The 19825-nt window shown below is 58.6% G+C and overlaps 1 protein-coding gene across 3 annotated transcripts in view; it reads right to left on the bottom strand.

Moving 5' to 3' along the window:
- The window catches only part of PDGFRB (platelet derived growth factor receptor beta), a 39471-nt gene extending 21269 nt beyond the window's left edge, over positions 1-18202 (bottom strand). Inside the window, exons 1-5 of one of the 3 annotated variants that reach the window (XM_087867861.1) lie at positions 17749-18202; positions 14117-14203; positions 2500-2545; positions 1009-1332; positions 217-483 (exon numbers count right to left, since the gene is read on the bottom strand). In XM_087867861.1, coding sequence (XP_087723987.1) covers positions 217-483; positions 1009-1332; positions 2500-2539 — 631 coding nt within the window. In that variant the 5' untranslated portion in view covers positions 2540-2545; positions 14117-14203; positions 17749-18202. The remainder of the gene's footprint in view (positions 1-216; positions 484-1008; positions 1333-2499; positions 2546-14116; positions 14204-17748) is intronic. The other 2 variants (XM_045815267.2, XM_087867860.1) reach the window with 2 other exon arrangements.
- Positions 18203-19825: the final 1623 nt, after the last annotated feature.

Here is a 19825-nt window from a genome sequence, read left to right as displayed (position 1 = left end):
GCCCTGCCACTCACCCTCCCCATGACCTTGGGCATACTCCATCCTCTGAGTTTCAGGCTTTTCCCCTGTAGAATGGGGAAACACTACCTGCCTTCCAAGACTACAGTGAGAATCCAGTGAAAAACAGAATTGCCCACTTTGTAAGCTGGAAAGGGCTCTTCCTCTGTGGAGGACCATACTTGCGTCTGCTGAGCATCAGGCAGAAAGGGGGCTCACCCTGGAGGCTGTAGACATAGTAGGCTTCAGAATCCACTTCCTTGTCCCCGATGGTGGTTTTGCAGACATAGGTCTTGTCCTCAAAGGTACCAGAGAAGCCACGTTGGTGGTCATAGGGAATGGGCAGCGGGATATCCACTTTCTTCTCGTGCAGTGTCACCACCAGTCTCGGATCCGTCACTCGGCATGGAATTGTGATCTCAGTTATTTCCGTGAGGAAGATGAATAGTTCCTCGGGGTCGACCGGGAGAAAGCCCATCAAGGGATCTGCCAGGAGTGGGGCCAAGAATGAGGATCAGGGGAGCTGGTTTTCTGGCTAGGCCCTGAATTTCTGTGTGACTGTGAGCAGGTGTCATCCCCTCTCTGGCCTTGAGTCTTTCCCTTACAGAATAAGGATGCTCTCAGAGGTCCCTTCAAGTTTTAACATTTGATATGGTCAGCACCAGGGTGAGAAAGAAGATAAGCCGCAAGTCGAAGGGCAGCTGGTACCCAGAGCTTGGAGAATGGGAAAGATGGGATGTGGAGGCTCCAAAGAGAGCATACTGGAACATGGTGAGAAGGCCGAGTTCTGGGGAGCCACGAATGGGGTGGGCTGGCAGGGAGCAGTCAGATCTCCAGACCCACGGGTGGGAGTGAACATACTCCTGGACTGAGCCAGGCTGGATTCCATGATCTGTCTGCATGTCTAAGCTGGCCGTGTCTCACAATGTCACTAAGCACTCGCAGCTCCCCCCAGACATGCGCAGCTGAGAGGAGAAGTCAGGGAGTGAGCGCGCAGGCGGGGGCGCTTACCTGGCACAAAGATGTAGAGCCGTTTCCGCTCCCCAGGCTCCAGCCCATGGGAGCCTTTGTAGGTGCAAAAGTATTCTCCCGTGTCTATCCCAGAGACATTGGTCAGTGTCAGTGTGCTGGAGAAGGTGCCATCCTGGGTCTTGGCCATTTTCTGCAGGGGCTCCTGGGACATCCGTTCCCACACCACCGGAGCTGGACCTGAGCAGGTCAGCACGAAGTTGCTGGAGACATTGAGGATAAGCTCTGGCCCCGGGGGTGAGATGACCAGGCCCCAGGAGGCCTGTGGGCCCAGCAGCAACAGCAGGGGCAGCAGTAGCACCTGGCCTTCGGGAGAAAAGGCATCAGATATCAGGGCACGGGAGTATCAGCACGTCTCCTCACCACTGACCCCAGGGAGGCCGTATCTGCACGCCCTTGAAGAACACACCTCCCTGATCAGACATAGACTGGAACCCATGGCTCTGAAGCCTGCTTGCCCAGCCTCCTGGCCTCCTGATCTTAGTGCCTCCAGATCCCAGCCTCAGAGTCCTCCAGCTATGCCGTGTTCAGGCTGTGGGCATGTTCTCCCGAAGGCATCAGGAAATCCTCGGGAAGCAATTCCCAGGCCTCCAGTTCCTGCATTATTTCCCAGGTCACTTTCTGAGCCCCCTCCCTGCAGCTGCCCGAGCTACCCAGGTTCCACCCAAGCCCAGAGGTGGCCGTGATTGGGGAGGGTGGGGCAAGGTAGCTCAGTGTAGGGCAGACAGGAAAGGAGAGACTCAGCAGCCCCCCCCACCCTGCCAGGGGCTGGAGGGAACTGGGGTGGGGTGGGGGTGTCAGGTGATTGGTTCCTCTCCCCCTGCTGATGTCCTCTGGGAAGGATTCTGTAAGCCACGTCCTCCAGACCCACGGGTGCTCAGCCAGCCAGCCAGCCTCGGTAGGCTATCGGCTGGTCCCTGATGGCCAGTGACCGTTGACCGCCTGGTCGACTGCCCAGCCCCTGGAGCACCGACTGCGTGGAACAGGCACTAGTGAGGGAAGGGTGTGCTAGCAGAAGCCCAGCCAGGACTTGGGAGCTCATAGCCAGTGAGAGATCCAGGCAGGGGAGGGGAGCCCCAGACCGGAAGCAGACCAGCCAGGCTGATACCAAAGAGTGCCAAGAAGAGGCGGAACACCGGGGTGACTGTTAGCAAGTGGGGTGGGGACATTTGGTGAGGGGGCATGGGGTATGGAGGGCTGAGCAAAGGATTTGGGCTGATGGCTCTGGACAAGCAGGGGTCCACCGAGGTTTCTGAGCTGAGTAGACCGTAGAAGAAGGCCTCCACTGAGCACCCCTGGAAGGGCAGGGAACTGAGGCTCAGGAACACAGCAGCGCCCCTGGGCTCCCGGGCCCCGGTGCTAGCATGCACCACCCCTGCCCGCTCCAGGGTTCTGCTTCATGGCTCCCCGGGGGCCCCTGACCCCTTTGACGACAGGAGCTGGCATGACACTTGGAAGCCACAGCGTACCTACCTTTGAGGACAGGAGCTGGCACTGCGCTCGGAAGCTGCATGGTGTCCTGCAGAGTTAAATAGGGTCAGGGCTCAGAGTGGGCAGAGTCACTGCGAAATCGGACTTAGCACCTGGGTCCTACAGAGTAAACCCCAGCCCAGACCACCCAGCCTCCATGTCCGTGGGGCTGAAGTCAAAAGCCACCCATGTCCCATGATCAAGAGGTCACTCATGCCCAAGAGTCCCCTTTCCCCGGCACGGGGCTAGGCCTCAGGGTGCGTGGACCCTACTTTGGCTCTGCCTCTGCCTCTCTCTCTCCAGTGGCCTTGATTGAACCCGGGCCTCTCTGGGCCTTAGTTACTCTATATGTACAGTGGGAGTGGGGGACTCAGGCTGGATGGTGTCTAGGGGCCCGCCAGCTCTAACAGCCAGTCCTCGGGTGACAGTTGCAATACCAGGCTCTTATCTGCCAGGACAAATATTTGGGAAAGCGTGATGAAAGGCCTGGGGGAGCAGGAGGGGGAAAGCCAGAGCCCAGAGAACTCCCACAGGCTCCAAAAACACAACAGGAAGTGGAGGCGGCTGTGGGAAGGGAAGCGGGGGAGTCAGGGCTGCGGAATGTGGGGGGGCACCCCCATGCCTGGGCCCCCTTTACTCAGCCCCAAGCTGCACAGGGAGGCCTAGCAGAGAGGGGCCAGGGGCTGAGCCTGGGGAGGCCCCACTGCACGGCAAGACTTCAAAGGTCTTTGGAGACTATTGAATCCAGGCTCCCCACCCTCAGCGTCCAGACCGGGAAACCAAGGCTCTGGGTGGGAAAGACATTTGCGCAGGGTGACACAGCAGAGCTCGTCGTGGAGGGGGACAAAGAGACCTGGAATGATGGAGGCAGAGAGAGACAGGCGCAGAGACTGACGGGAGAAAACACGCAGTGCAGGAGGCAGCAGGAGACAGAAGCAGGGACACAGCATTAGGTGGGTCTCTGCTCCATCCCTGCCCTTGGCAGCCCCATCTGAGGATCCCAGATAACCACCAGTAGCCAAGCTTGCGAGGGTCTGCCGGCAGCATCAATAGGAAGGAGACCAGACGTGGACAGGGGTCATGGAGCAAGAAACATGGGACGTGACCACATGACCAGACACAGGGAGCCTCCCGTGCCGCGGGTCTGCTGACTTCCCTGAGCGGCAGCCCAGCCAGGCCCGGCTCCTCAGGCCACACCCAGGTTGCCCCCACTCCACTCCCCATCACAGCCCTTTACTTTCCAGTCCAGGGCTGGGCTCCGGGTCTGAGCCCCCCTTGGGGCTGCCTCCTGCGCCATCACTCTCTCTGTGTCCTCAGTCTCCAGCTGTGAAAATGGGATGATGGGGAGTGTGCCACCACTGATGCGGGGCCGCAGGCTCAGCTCTGCCCAGCACCCCAAGAAGCTCTCTGGTTAGCTCTGCTCTGCCTTTCCTCCTTCTCCCCGTCCCTTCGTCCCTTCGGACCGGCCTGCCTGAGGGTCTCCTCATTCCACCCCTTTCCTCTCTCTCAGCTGTTCCAGACCCGAAGCCCAGCCCTTCCACAGCACCCCCACTCCCATCCCTCCTGCCCCAGCTCCTCCAGCTGGATGCCAGTCTTCTGCCAGCAGGAGTGAGCCGTGCCGAGGCAGAGCCAGCAGCCCCCACAGAGGCCCATCTGCCCCTCGGTGGGTGCCCCTCCTGCTCCCCCTTCCTGCCTGAAATCTCAGCCAAAGAAAATCATTAGCAGCCCAGGCTGGGGGAGGGGGTCATTTCAGCCTCCCCGCCCCTCCCCTCCCAGCCTCCCTGGCTGGCCACACTGTTTATTATTCTAAAGGAGGAATTTGGTCGGCTGGCCTGGAGATGGGAGGTCACTGCAACCAGGGCTGGCCTGGCTCTGGAAGGCTGGGCCTTGTAGGCTGGGCCCCCAGCTCCCCTGACCCTGGCTCCTCCCTACTGGGCCTGGGGCTGGGGGCAGCTCAGAGTCTCTGAGACTCTGAGCAAGGAGGGGACTTCTTGAACAGGCAGCGGCCCAGAGAGGGACAGAATTATGGCCTAGTCACACAGTGAAAAGGCAGAATCAGACTAGGGAGAGGATAGGGTGGGCAGAAGAGCTCAGGTCGAGTGTAGATGCCCCAGGGATATTGGAATGACTTCTCCCTCTAGGAAATGACCATTTTGGCTCCAGTCACAAGGGACCTCAGACTCACTTGAGACTCAGCAAATCTCCCGCCTCCTCTGGGACTCAAGTTTCCCCCCATGAATATAGGAAGAGGTTTGGATGGGACAACTCTAAGAGCTACCCCTGTTCTAAGACTGTGTTTTTGACTGGCCAGAGAGAAGGTTCTGGTCACTGTTATTCCTGCTAGGGTGGTTTAGGGAGGTGAGGGCCAATGAGAAGGAGGGGGCTACATTACTGAGCCTGGAGTCATTTGAGAATCCACAACCCATCTCATGCCACAGGTTGAATTTCCTAACCATTTGGTCACAGACATGCTGTGTGGACTTTGACAAATCGCTTCCCTCTCTGGGCCTCACTTTTCCCATCTCTACAATTAGGAGTCAGCCGGTCTTTCAAGGGGACTTTGAGACAAATAAACGGGTAATATGGAAACCCAGGAGGCCGCAAGAGGAAGGGTGGCGTGGACAACAGGAGGACGGGGAGAACGAGAGTAGGGTTTGGGGGCACCCAGCCTAACCTCCCGGGGCCATCTCAGATGACTCCCTGATACCCCCAATTATTTACCCAATGTCTTATGGACCTCTGTGCTTCTCAGAGGCTGTTGTGGTGCCAGCCAACCCCAGAGAGGCCCAAGCAGCTAATTTGGAGGTTGTGGGCTTGTGACAACTTCCCCTTCTTCATGGGGAGGCCTGCACTCCGGGGAGAAGTCACCTGGTGCAAGGCAGACGGCACAGTCAGGATGCCGGCACCCTCCTACCTGCCGTACTCTCCTGCCTGGGGAGCCCCTGAAGCAGAGAGAGGGAGGGGACTCTCAAGGATCCCCCCTTTGCCCATGAGGAGAGCGCTGAGTACCAGGAAGACCTCATGGTTCCTCTTATTTTGGCCAGGTGGGGGGAGGTTGGGAACAGAGGTCCAAAGATGGCGTCATTGCCCCACTCCTCACAGTGAATCAGAAGGATCTGCTTGGGGGAGCAGAATGTGGACCCCAAGTCCGGGGAGCCGGCATGCTTGGGGAATCATTTTGAGCCCAGCCTTCTGTCTTTCCAGCTCCTATGAGTCTCCACTTCTTTCCCACCACCTTAATCTAAATAAATCCAGTCCCTCTTGGCCACATCCGCCAGCAGCAGCTTTCCTCCCTCGGGGTCCTGAGACTCCCACGACACAGGGAGGCCAGGGAGGAGGGCCTCCGTGGCTGCCGGCGAGGGAGGCCTGCACACGGCCAGCATGTGCACACACGCCACAGAGCCCCGCCTACGCACTCACTCACACGCTGCTCAGAAACACACCCTTGTGCGCCGGGCCATGTGTGTGCCCAGCCCTCCCGCAGGCACGGCACATGTGTGTGCCCACACAAAACCCACGTGCACAGAGCTCCTGCGGCGCCGGCACACGTGGCTGCACACGCGCACACGGCTCAGACTGCTGCCCGCGCACTCTCTCACACGCCCATGGGCGGGGCGCACGCGTGCCACAAGTCACATGTGTACCCAGCCCCGGCCAAGCTGCGCACGTGCAGGAGGCCTGTGTGCACACAGGCACCAACACACCCGAACACAGCCACAACACCCAACACAAGCCAGTGTTCCTCAGCCAACTCTGTGAGATAGATGCAAGGGTATTCCTGTTTTAGGTGGGGAAACTGAGGCAGCGAGCACTTAGGGAACTTACCTAGGAATGCAGAGCAGAGAGTGAACCTCGGCAGAGTGCTCTGTGCCAGCCTGTGCCACCGCCTTCTGTGTTTGGGCTGGGGACAAGGCGGCGGGGGCTGACGGAGACAGACGGCGTTAAGGCTGGTTTAGCAGAGAGGCGACGGGACTTGGTGAAAGATGCTGGGGGGCTGAAGTGAGAGGTAGCTTGCAGGAGCCCCCACTCCTGATTATGACTTGGAATACTGGAATACGGGGAGGGGGGCAGGCGTGTGTGTGTGTGTGTGTGTGTGTGTGTGTGTGTGTGTGTGTGTGGGGACACAATGTCATTTTCTGAGACGAGAATGAGGCAAAGGGGCAGGAATGAGAGCTGCTTTAGGGTTTGGAGGGGCTGTGGGCACCTGAGTGGACAGAGGGACCCTCCATCTGGAGGCAGGGAACAGTCTGGGCAGAAGAGCAGCGAGGTGGGGATGGCAGGAAGCCCTGCTGCAGGGAGGAGGGCGGTGTTGGGGCAGGCAGTCTCGGGCCAAGGGTGCTCTGAATAAGCAAGATGCCAGAGGGAGGAGGAGGCCTAGCTACGGAGTCACGGGGTTGGAGTCATGGAATATCAGAGCTCCACAGCCCTCAGGGATCATCTATCCAATCCAACCCTCTTCCTGTGCCCATTGTACAGGGGGGGAAACTGAGGCTTAGAGAAAAACAGAGACGGGTGCCAGTGTTTTGACCTAGGCAAGCCAGACTCAGGTAGGTGGCCAATGGGGCGCTGAACCTGACCGGGCAGCCCTGGCTCCAGTCCCAGCTCGGATGTGAGGCTGGTGGCTCAAGACCCAGGGTTCGGACTACATCCACTGCCCACCCTGTTCCCACAGAACGCCCCCTGCCCCCTGTCCACACATGGACCTCTATGTCAGTCACTTTCCCTGTGCTGTCCCTCCCAGGCAGGGAATGGGGACGGAACCTCAGAGGAGGGGGCTCCCTTAGGTGCAGGCAGAAGTGGGATGCTGCCGGCAGCCTCGTCCTCTCTTCTGTGCTCCCCTCGCCACTCTGCGTCCCCGGGGCCAACCGGGGCGGATCCCTGACTGGGAACAAGGGGATGCGGTTCTAGCCCCAGCTCTGTCACCCACCTATCGTGCCGCCGTGCCCCTTGCTGAGCCTTGGTCTTCCCATCTGTACACAGGGTGGGCAGGGCCGTCCTGGATGCTCTTCCAGGGCTGACAGGCTGTGGCTCGCAGGACCCTCCTTGGGGAAGGCGGCTATGCAATGTTGGAATGCTGGGGTGGGGGTGGGGTGCCGGGGAGGGGCCCTGGCCTGGATGTCATGACTCAGCTCAGAGAAGACAGCCAGCCTTAGGCCTGGGAGTGTGTGGGGGCAAGAGGCGTCTGGAGGCAGGGACCGAGTCCTCCCTCCAGCAGCTGGGAGAGCACATGAGCGAGGGCCGCACCAGCTGGACCTGGCAGAGGGTGGCCCGTGTGGCCTTCCTCCAAGTGGGCTGAGACGTAGGTGCGCTCTTGCAGCCCGGGCAGAGGACCTTCATCCCGGGAGCCAGGGAGGACCGTAGGGGCCACTGGGTAGGGAGACGGTGGGGGTAGAAGCCTGGGAAGGGGCTGAGGCTGTGGGGCTCCCACCTGCCACCCTCAATCCTAAGCCCCACTCCTGTGTGTCGATAAATGCTCACCATTCCACCTCTACGCAGTGAGTCCCTCCCCAAGCCTGAGGACCACATCCAGGCCAGAGAGAGAGCAACCTGGCCCAACTCGCTCAGCGACGCAGCTCGGTCACCCGGGCCTTACTCTGCCACGCTGCTCTAGACCCAGAGGACCTTCAGGTTCCCTGGTACCTACGCGGTCCCCCAAACAAAGCAGCAGAAATCTAAGTTGGCGCCTGGCATGGGCTCTAGCCATTCTGGGAGTCCAAGTGCATAGACTAACAGTGCCAGCTCCATGGGCTGGCATTCTGATCCCCTCCCCAGGCCCCTCCAGCACCAGCTTGGTCGCCTCTGGCTGTCCCGTTGCACCGTCCCCCTCTGTCTCCCCACCTCCAGTCTGTCCCCTCCGGCCTGTTCTCACACCGCAACCAGGGGAACCTTCTGAAATACCTATCTGATCACGTGCTCCCCTGGCACCTCCGTGGCTCCCCAGTGCCCCTAGGAATGGGCTGACTTCTTAGCTCAGCCTTTGAGAAACAAGGTGCCCTGGGCCTGCCAGCAGCTCATCATGACTGAGGAAGGGAGGTCGCTGCCCTCCCAGCTCCCCAGGGCCCAAGGGAGGCCCCCACACTCGTCACTCACTCTGTGTTCCTCTCCCCAGGAGGCCTCCCCAGGGACACAATGGAAAGAAATGACCTATTTTCTGGAAGTTCAAAATAAAACGAAACATCTGTCTGGATCCGAGCCAGGCTGATAAAGAACGGACTGAGTCCCCCCAGCCTGAGCACCCCCCCTCCTGCCACACACCCCCTCACCCGCCAGAGTGTGTGCTTGCGGGTGGGGGATAACGCAGGCCCGGGTACTTGGAACAGCTCGTGGGAAAGCTCTCAGTGTGTGCTTCACGGCCACTGGGGGCCCAGGGGAGGGGGCCTGGGTCCCCCCACAGGCTGAGAACCGTCCTGAGAAGGAGGTCAGTGAGGGAGGGAGGCCCGCGTGCTCCCGTTCACCCGCCTGCTGAGCAAACACTTCCTGCCTCCTCCGGCGCCTCGCTGGCCTCCCTGCTCGTCCCCCAGGGCTGCCCACCTCCACCCCCAGGCCTCTGCGCAGGCCCCGTGGATCCCTGGACCCGAGTGCTCTGGAGCCCATCTGGACCCCCCGGAGCCCCTGCCAAAGGGAACAAGGAGCTAGCAGGCTTGAAAACAACAGGAAGAATAGCTCTCTCTTAGTTTGTGCCACCCGATACCTGGGCTAAGCTGTTTATGTGAATGACCTCAGAACAGCCCATGACCTCCGGGTCGCTGCTCCCTTTCACGGATGAGGAAAGCAAGGCGCAGAGCGGTGAAATCACTTGCCCATGGTCACGGAGCTTGCCACAGGTGGAGCCAGCGCTCAGTCCTGGGCAGACTGACCCCAGAGCAGGCTGGCTCCACGCGCACGTAACAGCCTCCCTAAGGCGGGAGGTAAAGATGACAAAGCCAGGCCTGGCGCACAGCACAGGCTCAGTCCGTGAGCCACACCCGCCTTGTTCTTTCCCCTCTGCTTCCTGACCTCTCCTGGGGGCCCAGGCTCTCCTTGTAGCGGGCTGAGCCTGAAGCTGAAGAACAAGGCCGGAGTCACACCACCTTTCACAGAGCCCGCGACCTTGGGGCCGGAAGGGGCCCCAAATACTCACGTCTCCCCCTCCCTCTCTGCAAACCAAGGGGTTGCCCAGTCCACAATGGCACACCTCCCATGGCCAGGGTCTCATCACCCCATCCATAACCCAGTCCGTCCTTGGACGGCTCAGGACCCTCAGAGGTCAGGCTGTTCAAACATGTTCATTACATGGGGGATTTTGTTTTGTCCCCACAACAGTCCTGTGACAGTCATTATTTCCCTTTCATGAGGAGGAAACTGAGTCTCAGAGAGGTCTGGTAGCTTGCCCAAAGTGACACAGCCAGGAAGCCGTGAAGATGGGATACAAACTCGGGCTTGTCTGACTCCAAACCTGTCTTCCTGACTGTCACGACAGACTGCCTGTCTCCCGCCCAGAAACAGGTCTGTCCTCAGGGAAACAAGACGAAATGAGTTTATCCTCATGGGGTCCATACAGAATCCAGGCTCTCAAGGACTGAAGGATCCTGAGGTCAGAGTCCTAGCCTTCCCCTGCTGAGCTGCAGAGTGAGCGAGGGGCCTGCCCCAGCTCACCCAGTCATTTGAAAGTCAGGCCAGGGCTAGCTCAGATCCTTCCTGCAACTTCACTGCAGAGCCTGAGGGTCAGCGCGTGGTTGAGGAGAGGAGTCCTCGCAGAGGACAGCCTGGGCCTGGCAGGAGCCGTGCCCGAGCAGTAGCTGGCCTGCCCTGAGGCCTGTCCCGACGGCCTCCGAGAAGGAGCATCCAGGCCGTCAGGCTAGGTGTGTGGCCGGCTCTGCCACAGGCCCGCTGTGCTCGGGGTCCAGGCCTGCCCCTGCCGGGGCCCCCGCACCTCGGCTGCTGCAGAGTTCTGGGCCTCCACCAACCCTCGCTGCCCTCCCTGCACCGCCTCCCCTGCCCCCCAGAGCCTCATCTCCGGCCGGTGCCATGGCAACGGAGAGCCCAGGTCCTGGCAGCCGAAGGAGCCCCTGAGAGGGGTCCCGGGCTGAGGCTGGGGAGGGGGGTGCGGCGGACGCAGACAAGTAAACCTTCTGTTCCCCGGGCTGCTGCCAGCCCAGGATCAGCCCTGGGCCGGGGTGGGGGCCGCAAATAGAATGGGTTCTCAGAGCCAAGTGGGCAGGGGGCAGGCAGGCCTCAGGCCGTTTGTCCTGACCCACCAGCACGTGGCCTGCCCCCACCAGCCCCGAGCCCCAGCCCGCAGGCGGGCAGAGCGAGCTGGCTAACGAGAAGCCCTGCCATTAACTGGGGCCAATACGGAGCATTGAGATTCCCCTCAGAGCCCTTGGGGCAGCAGAGCCAGAGGGGAGAAAACTCCCACATTCCGCTTCCCTCTCCCTTTCTCAGCGTCTGTCTCTCACCACTGTCTCCAGTCCTGCGCCCCGATTCTCCCACAGACGGTCGCTCCGCTTCTCTGGGCCTCAGAGTTCCCATCTGGAAGTCGGGGCTCGTCACTGAGCTGGGGAGACCACTGAATGAGTTCATACAAGTAAAATGCTTAGAACAGGGCCTGGCAGACAGCCCTGTGCCAAGTCAGTGGCCTCGTTCTTCTTTCTTCGCTCACGGGAGAGTAAGTCACTCACTCACTCGTCTGGCCAGTGAGCGCACAGCCCAGGCCCCCCGGGCCAGGCTTGTCAGCAAAGGGACGCCTGTGATAAATGAGATGGTGGGAAAGCACCCACCAGAAGGACCCCTTAGGAGGGGGCGGCTGCATGCTATAGATGGTACCACCCGCAGGCTCAGCGGGCAGGGGGCAGGGGGTGACTCCTAGCACAGTCAGGGATTTAAAGGCCCACCCAGGACCAGAACCCAAGTTCAATGACTCCCAGTCCCCTGTCTGCCAACCACTTCCTTCCTGTACCTTTGCTTTAGTCCCTTCAGTTGATTCCCCACAAATGAGCAAACACACCTAACAATTTTTTCAGACGCCTCCAAATTCCTAATACAGAATTAGGCTTATGGTAGATGCTTAATAGATGCTTACACACCATAAGGGATCCAATAGCCTTGTAGGGTCAGCCCTTCTGGTCTTCAGGCCTGGGGCCTCAGCTGTCCCCTAATACCTTGGGGTTCGCTAGGCTGGGAAGCTGGCATGGGCAGCCAATGGGGACTCTTGCCCTCCAGGGTGGCGATGGGATGGGCTAGATTAGAGGGCAAAAGGGGGCCCCGATGCCAGCAAACTGTGCCTGATGCCACCCAGGGCACCAAAAGCACATGGGGGCCCAGCCAGGCCAAGTACAGCAGTCCCGCTCTGAAGCCACTTAATCCAGGTCCAAGTTAAGTCCCAGTTCTCCTACCTTGTAACTGCATGACCTCTCTGACTTTAACTTCCCTGAGTCCCAGTTTCCAGGAAAATGGCACAAGAGACTTCCTTGTCCATTGCTGTGAGGAGTGGCAATGATGATGAAACGCACCTGTCACATAACAGGTGCTCAGTAATGGCACGTGTCATGAGTATGGGATTCTTTCAGTGGGGAAGGGGCGGCCTCCAGCTCGGCCTCCAGAGTTCAGTTGGGTTCTTTGGTGGGTGATGCCAGGGAAGGGTATTCCACAGCGGCTCTGTGTGGGGAGTGAGAGATCTCAGGGCATCTGGGAAAATAGCAGGGGAGAACTCTGATGTCAGAAATCAGGGCTCTGTAGCACAGAGGTAGGGAAGGGCTCACGCCTGACCCAACGAAGGAATGCAGAGGTCACTTTGGGAAAGGCTTGGGGTCCTGGGTGAGGACTTAGGCTTTGCCCCGGAGGCACCAGGAAGCCAACTTTTCTGGGTATTGATAGTGGGGTAGGGGGCTACCGGCTGCTGGTCGGGTGGCAATAACAGTCTGACTCCAACTCCAAGCACTGTGGGAGGAGGGAGCCCCTGCCCTCAAACAGGAGTGACAGGCACAGGTTAGCATCTGTGGAAGGGCGTGGGTTAGAACGGGGACGGTGGCGGCAGCGAGGCCAGTTTCGGGTATGAGACCGTCTCAAACCCTACCTCAAGTCCCTGGCAGAACCAGCTATATAATTTGTGGGGCCAAATGCAAAATGGACATGCAGGGCCCCTGGTTCCAAAATTATTAAGAATTGCAAGCGTGGAGCACCATCCCTGCGCCCTGGACTAAAAGGGAGGCCAACTGGCCAGCCGGCCAGCCAGCAGCGTGTTTCTCCGTCTCTCCCATGCATTATTTATCACTACGGCACCTACCCATTCAGCAGACAGGCCACGGCCCAGGATCCGATAAAGGTATGAATACAGGTGGGAGGGGGTAGCCCACAGTCTACTGCATCAGACGTGAGCTTTTCCCTTCAAGCCCCGTGCCCCAAGCTACAGCTGCGACAGGCTTGTAAAACTGAGCCCTGCCCTATGGACTCACCCTGGAACCCCCCATGCCCAACTGAGGCTCAGCTTCAGGGGTGGAGACTGACCCGCCAGCTGGTTCTACTTCCCAAGAAGGAAGGCTACTAGGGCGGCAAGGAGGGTTTGAAACAGCCACAGAAACCTGGCAGGGGCTAAGCGCAAAGCGGGATGGAACATCTGGGGTCACTGAGCTGCCCCCCTGGCCTCCCCCTCACTTATATAAAAGGAAATCATGGCCACAATGGAGAAGTGACGTGGGGAGAGCTCTGGGTCCACAAAACTATCCTGGGGGGTTTCCACCCCTCATGGAAATGGCATTTCCTCTTCAGCCCAGACTCTGCCCTGTGACCTCAGCCCAGGGAGAACTGGGGCTGAGGGAGCCTCGGATCACAGAGGTGGATGGGGAGGACACGGCACGTGCTTGGCGGGGTCCCGGGCTCAGTGCTACCACTGACCCTCTGTACGACTGGACCTCTCTTCTGGACCAGCCCTTCTCTGGACCTCAGTTTCCCACCCGTACAAGGCGGCAGTGGAACCAGGTGACCCCCCCAGAGTCATTTTCATCTCTGACCTTCAAGAACTGACTCCCTGGCCCTGCTGCCCCCACTGCCCCCACTTCCCAAGGGACGATCATTCCCATCACAGGGCGGAGAAGCTGGTACCGCGGGCAGATGAAAGGTTTCGGGCACCTGAGACATCAAACAGCCCCGATCCGAAGCGAGGAGAGAGGGCGGTAATGCGATTCACTTTGACTTTCAGCCTCCTGCACTAAGCTGGGGGCAGGGTGCCCCAGAAAGCATCTGGGAAGGGGGGGTCCCCGGGATGAGGGTCTGGGGGTTCAGGAAGCCCTTTGGACTGCGGCTCCAGGTCTGACGTCTCGGGAGGGTCTTAAGGTGGCCCCTACACTAGAAGCGACACGTGTATAAATTCCACACCTGCTCCCACCCGGACCCCGCATCGGTTCTCACTTCTGGACCCCACCGTTTGTCCATCCACCACTGGGCCAAAGGCCTTCTTCTTAAAATCAGAGCATATGAGATTCAAAAAATCGGCATTGGTAGGGGCCTAAAGGCTCACAGCATCCACGCATACACACCCCGACAGGCACATCTTCCGACCCTCCTTCCTCTGTACCCCGGGAAAATGGACAGTGGGCTCTGCAGGAACATGCCCTGGAGCTCCCCAAGAAACTGAGTGCATTACCGAATGGGCCGCTCTAACTGTAGGAAGTCTCTCCTCTTTATTGCAGGTTACAGTTCTCCATTAGTGGTCATCGATCCTGACCTCTTTCTGTAACGGGTGAAGAAGGGGTAAGAAAAAATCCTTTCATTGTGAAGTTAAATATGCATGATGCCTGAATACACAACAGGGCTTGTGTGGCTGCCAGTCCGGGCTGGCGTGGCTTGGAATCCTGGAATTGTTTTAGGCCTGGAAGGAGCTCAGAGATCATCTTGTTCAACCTCCTGGTCTTACTGATGGGAAAACTGAGGCCCAGAGAGGGCCTGACTCAGCCACAGTCACACAGGATGGGTTCCAGGGTCTGACGACCACCTCTGAAACTCCAAGGGGCCCCCACAGCTGAGGCACATTCTCAGAGTTTATGCTGGGTCCCCAAGGATGGCCCGTGACCCACTCAGCCTCTCCTCTAGGGCTCCAGAGTCACAAACACCGGGATGCGAACCCCAGCTCTACCACCTCCTAGCTGTGGGACCTTGGGCAACTGACTTAACCTCTCTGAGCTTCTCCTCATCTGTAAAACAGAGAGAGTTTATATCTGCTCCTGGAGGTTGCTGTGATGATTATATTAGTTTGGCAAATATTTATTAAGCACTTTCTGAATGCTGGGCCTGTTCAAAGCCCCAAGGAGCACAGCAGTGAACTTCACAGTAATGGGATGGGAGGCACAAGGAAAGCACTCAGGGATTGCTGGTCCCTGTGTTCTCGCCCTGCCCACACTGCTCCCCGGCTGAGGAGCTATGAACTCTGCCTCGGGGAGGCCCCCCGGGAAGGCCAATGGAAAACAATGGAGGGAGATCTCCCCACATTCCGAGGGCCCACTGCCCCAGGGTTCTGAAACATGTGCAAAGGAGTAAGATGGGCACAGAAGGCATTTCAGGGCAGTCTAGAGACCCTCTCCTACCTTCCTCCCTCCCCACCACACTCAGCAGTCCATCCTGAGCAAACACCAAGTCCCCTCCTCCGGTCCCGAAGGCAGCTGGTCTCAGAGCCAGACTGCGCCTGGAAGGTGGAAGTGGACTTTTAGAATACCCATGGTGTCCAGGTCCCTTCTGTTGGCATAACCCTTTTTTGGATCCCAGACTAATTTCACTGCCAAGTCCTGTGCAGGAGGAAGGGAGAGCAGTGGCCCTCTCTTAGCCAATGATCATTAGGTCCAGCCCTGCCAAGTGCAAGAACCACTAAGCGCCTTACCTATGTTACACTCACAGAGCCTACATGCCTCCCTGCGGCTTGTAGAGGAGGGGACTGATGCCAAGAGCGACAAAGCGCTGGCCCAGGGGCATACAGTCATCCAGGAGCCAACTAGGGATTAATGCAGTCTTCTGATGCCCAAACCTGACGTGGTTTACCCATGGTGCCCACTGCCCTGCAGATGTGGATGCCACCCAGAAAAAGGACGTGGGGACCGAGGTTGGCCATACAGGGAACTTGAGTCGAGCCAGGGCAAACGCCAGGTCTCCTGACTCTGAATCCACGGTGCTTTCCACGGCCCCATATCTGTGGGCAATTACCAGCCTCAGCTCTTCTTCCCACACAGGAGGGAGGGCCACCTGATCGCCACTAGAGGGAAGGTGCTGGCCAGATGGTCTCCTTCCTCACTCGGGACCAGGCCAGGCTCCGGGTGGACCTGGGAGCAGCTGGGACCTGATGCTGAACTTACTGCGGTGGAAGGTGCTGGAGCCAGAAGCAGCCTCTGTGGGAGGATGGAGACGCTCTCCCTTCTGACCTGGGCTCTCCTGGGTAGCAAGGGGTTAAGTCTTTGGTTTCAAGCAGACCTCGGCCTAAGTACCAACTCTGACTGCTCTGACTGTGTGACACTGGGAAAGTCACATATCCTCTCTGAGCCTTGGCTTTTCCTTGTCTACAAAATAGGGGTAACGACAATGGGGATTCCCGAGAGCTGCTGTGGGGGTTCCAAGGTGTGTGGGGTCGCAGGCTCTGCGCCTGGCACAGGGCAAGCGCTCCACGGCAGTGACCAACATGGCCCTCCATCCCCGAGTTCTGTGCGTCGAGAGCCTCTGGCACGGGGGCAGGGGAGGACTGCGTGACTTCAGATATATTGCTAGAGGCTTCTGTGCACTCTGGGGTGGCAGACAGGCCGGGACACTCTTCCCCATTTGACATAGAGAAATACAGTCTGGAGGGAAGTGTAATGTTCTGAAAGGGCACCTGAGGGAAGGGAGGGCCTGGTTCTGGTCTCACATTCGGGAACAGAAAGTCTTCAGTGAGCCCCTCCTACCTTTCACTGGCATATTTGCTCAGTTTCACTGCCCAAGCAGGCATGCTGGGGACAGAACACAAGATGGGGAAACCTGGGGCCCGAATGAGCTCTGATGTGCACACAGAGCACAAAAAGGAAGAGAAGGCCAAGCAACCAGGCAAAGGGCATGGCAAGTGCTTGGAAGACTGGAAGAACCCCGGAAGGCTGCCTGGAGGAGGTGAAGTAGGGAAGGTCCTTGAAGGAAAATGGAGGTGATGAGGAAGGGCGTTCTCACAGGCAGGATTGTGTGTTCTCCTCCTGGGAACCCTGGGATCTGAATGGCAGGAACACAAGGCCCAAGCTTGGAGAAATGGGGCAGGGAGCTTATTCTCCCCCCCAGCTCTGCCACTTACTAGCCCTGTGATACAGTTCGGTAGCCGCTGTGAACCTCACGCGTAAAACCGACATGCCTGCCTCGGAGCTGCTGGTGAGTTACATGAGATCGTGCCCATAAAGCACACCGCGCACCCCTGGCATGCAGTAGGTGTCAATCAGCGGCAGCTGCTATTAGGAGCTGGGGCTTTCTATAGGGGGGAATCAACGAAGGAATCGCAATCAGATTCATGTTTTAGGATGAAGTAAAAGCAGCGTCCGGAAGGAGGGAGGCAGCAAGGCAGCCTGAGGAGCGGCCTGGGTCCAGAGTGAAGAGCCCAGCAACCGACTCCCCCTTCTTCACAGAGGGGCCCCCCACATCTGATGGCCGGTCCCAGGCCCCCAGCCCTACAGCCCCAGCTGCGTGACCGTGACCACTCGGCTAGGCCTGCCACAGCTCCCTTGCCTTCGCGCTTTCCCAGCCACTGGGGGTTTGGAAGGACATCTTAGGAATCTGGAAAATTTGCAAATCCATTTAAATCCCCAGAGGTTGCCTGGCGGCTGACTGGCCAAGAGCCAGACAAATTCTTAAGGACAAGGCTTGCACCCAGAGACAGGGGCCATGGTTCTGAGGTCCCCTATCCCCTGCGAGATTCCCCTTTCCGTGGACCCTGCTTGCTGCCTCCCAACTCCCCCCTCAAGCTTCTTCCAGCTCTCTCCGACTCCCTCAGGCAGTGCTTTGTTTTGGAAGCCCTCAGTCTGCACCCAGAAACTTCTGGGGTTCATTTGATGAAAGCAGGGGGCAGCAGGGCTGTGGAGACCAAGGCCACCCACTCCAGAAGCAGCCTGAGCAGGAGAGGAGAGAACTGGCTCCTCCAGGCCTGACGTCGCCCATAGCCTCCCGGCCTCCTCCCATCTGGTTTTGTTAAAAATATTTTCCATTTTTTGACCTACCCAAGAAGGCACAGACTGGAGCAAGGGGACAGGACAAGGGGCTGGGGATCCGCCTTCCCCCAGCACTTACCTTGCTGCTGATGCCTTCTGGTGTGGGCACAGTCCTGAGCTCTGGGCTGTCACCCCCTCCAGGAAGTCCTCCTCACTGACCTCTCATTAACAGAAAGACTTTGTCGGACCCCAAATGGGGCAGAGGCTGGGCAGAAGAGCAGGGAGGACAGCTGCAGTCTCCAGGAGCCTCAGGAGAATGGAGGGAGTGGGGGGCTGCAGGGGTGAGGAGTGGCCTCACTCCCAAAGCATCCTTCTGGAGGAGCAGGGCTGCCAGGAGGGGCCGCCCTGGGTCTGGCCGGCTGTGCTGCCGGCTCGGGCTGCTTCCCGGCACCGCTGGCCAGAGGGGCCGGGTTCTCTCCTTTCTGTCCTCCTCTCTGCCTCCAACTTGTTCACAGAGGGATCCTGGGTCCCAGACGGGATGGGCAGGGACTGCGGGCGCTGGCAGCCCCACGAGCTCACACCACTGTGGGCTTCCCTGCCCCCCCCCCCCACTTTGGGGGAAAGGCTGCAGGGCAGCCTCTGATTGGCTCAGCTGCGAGAAGGGGGGTGAGGGGGCGGGGAAGGTGGACGCGTGTGTCTGTTTTCAATTTCAGTTTCTTCCCCCCTCTCTTTCTTTTCCCCCAAGTTTCTTGTTTTTCTTCCTTTTTTCCCCTCTGCTTGCTCCCTCCGTCGCCGGCTCTCTCAGGATGTGAGGGGATGTTTAGAAATTCCGCAGCCCACGCCAACCGCTGAGTCACTTTTATTAAAAAGTGGCCTGGCCCCACCTCCCGTGGCACCTGGGGCGGACACCCTTCTCCGTGCCTCAGTTTCCCCATCTATAAAGGCAGCTCTGATCACCTATATGACTGATTCAGGTGACATCCATTTATCGAACAAGCACATTGAGCACCTACTATGTGCCGGACACTGCTGGGTGTTGGGAATGCGGTAGTAAGACGCAGTCCGACTCCAGGGCTGCCCAGGCTGGCGGGAGAGACAACGATGCACAGGCAGGTCCCCAAAGAAGGGCAGGGGGGCTGAGAGTGCCTTTAACTGACACTTTCTGGTTATCAGTCACTTTTCAGAAGAAGAAACCCAAGGCGCTGGCATGAATGGGCACAGAGAGGGAGGGAGCCCTGCCCGATGTCACCCAGCGTACTTCAGATTCAAACATATCCCTTCCTATCATCATCTCACAGCCCCACGAGTCGCAGGAAAGAATTATTTCCCCATTTTATAGACAATGAAATGGAAGCCCAGAGGAGTGAGCTGAGCTTCCCGAGCTTACGCAGCAAGGGCAGAATTGGGTCTCCTAGTTAGATGATGGAACAGACACGGGTGATCTGACCCTTGTGGGAGCCCCACACTGCAGAGCAGACTGGGGCCTACCTTCTTCCTAGGGACCCTTTCCCTGCCTCTCATTCACTCACCCAACAGGTATGTTCGAGGACCTGCTACTGTTCCATTGCCAGCCTCTTGCCCTCCCTTCCCTACTAAGGTCTGCCAAGGCTCCTCCAAAACTTAGTTGGACCTCTCGTCCCCCCCACTTAGTCCACCCTCATTTCCTCAGATCAGAAGACGTCTCTAGTCACAGACTCCTGGCCCTTAGATGCCTGAATGATCATTTTAAAAGGGTTTAGAGAGGTGAGGTGAGTCACCTCTGCCCTGACACCGCATACACAGGGAAACTGAGTCCCAGAGAGGGAAAGAAAAGAGTCCCAGGTCACGCAGGTAGAGCCTGACTTTGCCCAGGGCTCCTTCTGTCTCACCCGCTGCCCCTCTGTCTACCCCCTTCTTCTCCTGGGCCTCACCTTGGGCCCCTGTTCACAGGGCAGGAGTGTTTGCCTGAGGTGGGATCTTATGCCAACCCCAATAGCGTATCTTGAGGTCATTTCTTAGTCTGATCTGAGTGGGGACTGCTCAGCAGAGCATCTGGGCTGGGTCACACAGAGGGGAAAGGGTCCTCAGACTGGTCCTAAGCTATGGGACTGATTATCAGTCACTTATCAGAGAGGGGTCCCAGCCCAGCGTGGTAGCAGTGGGGTCATAGGGGATTATAGGGGATCTCCAAAGACCACAGGGTCAGGCCTACACGGGAATTTCTTATGCCTGAAGAC

The sequence above is a fragment of the Ursus americanus genome, chromosome 15 (genome assembly GCF_024610735.1).
Source record: "Ursus americanus isolate L20-20 chromosome 15, mUrsAme1.1.p, whole genome shotgun sequence".
Lineage (NCBI taxonomy): Eukaryota > Metazoa > Chordata > Mammalia > Carnivora > Ursidae > Ursus > Ursus americanus.
Note: the sequence above shows the minus strand (reverse complement) of the source record. Positions and strands in the feature narration are given on the sequence as shown.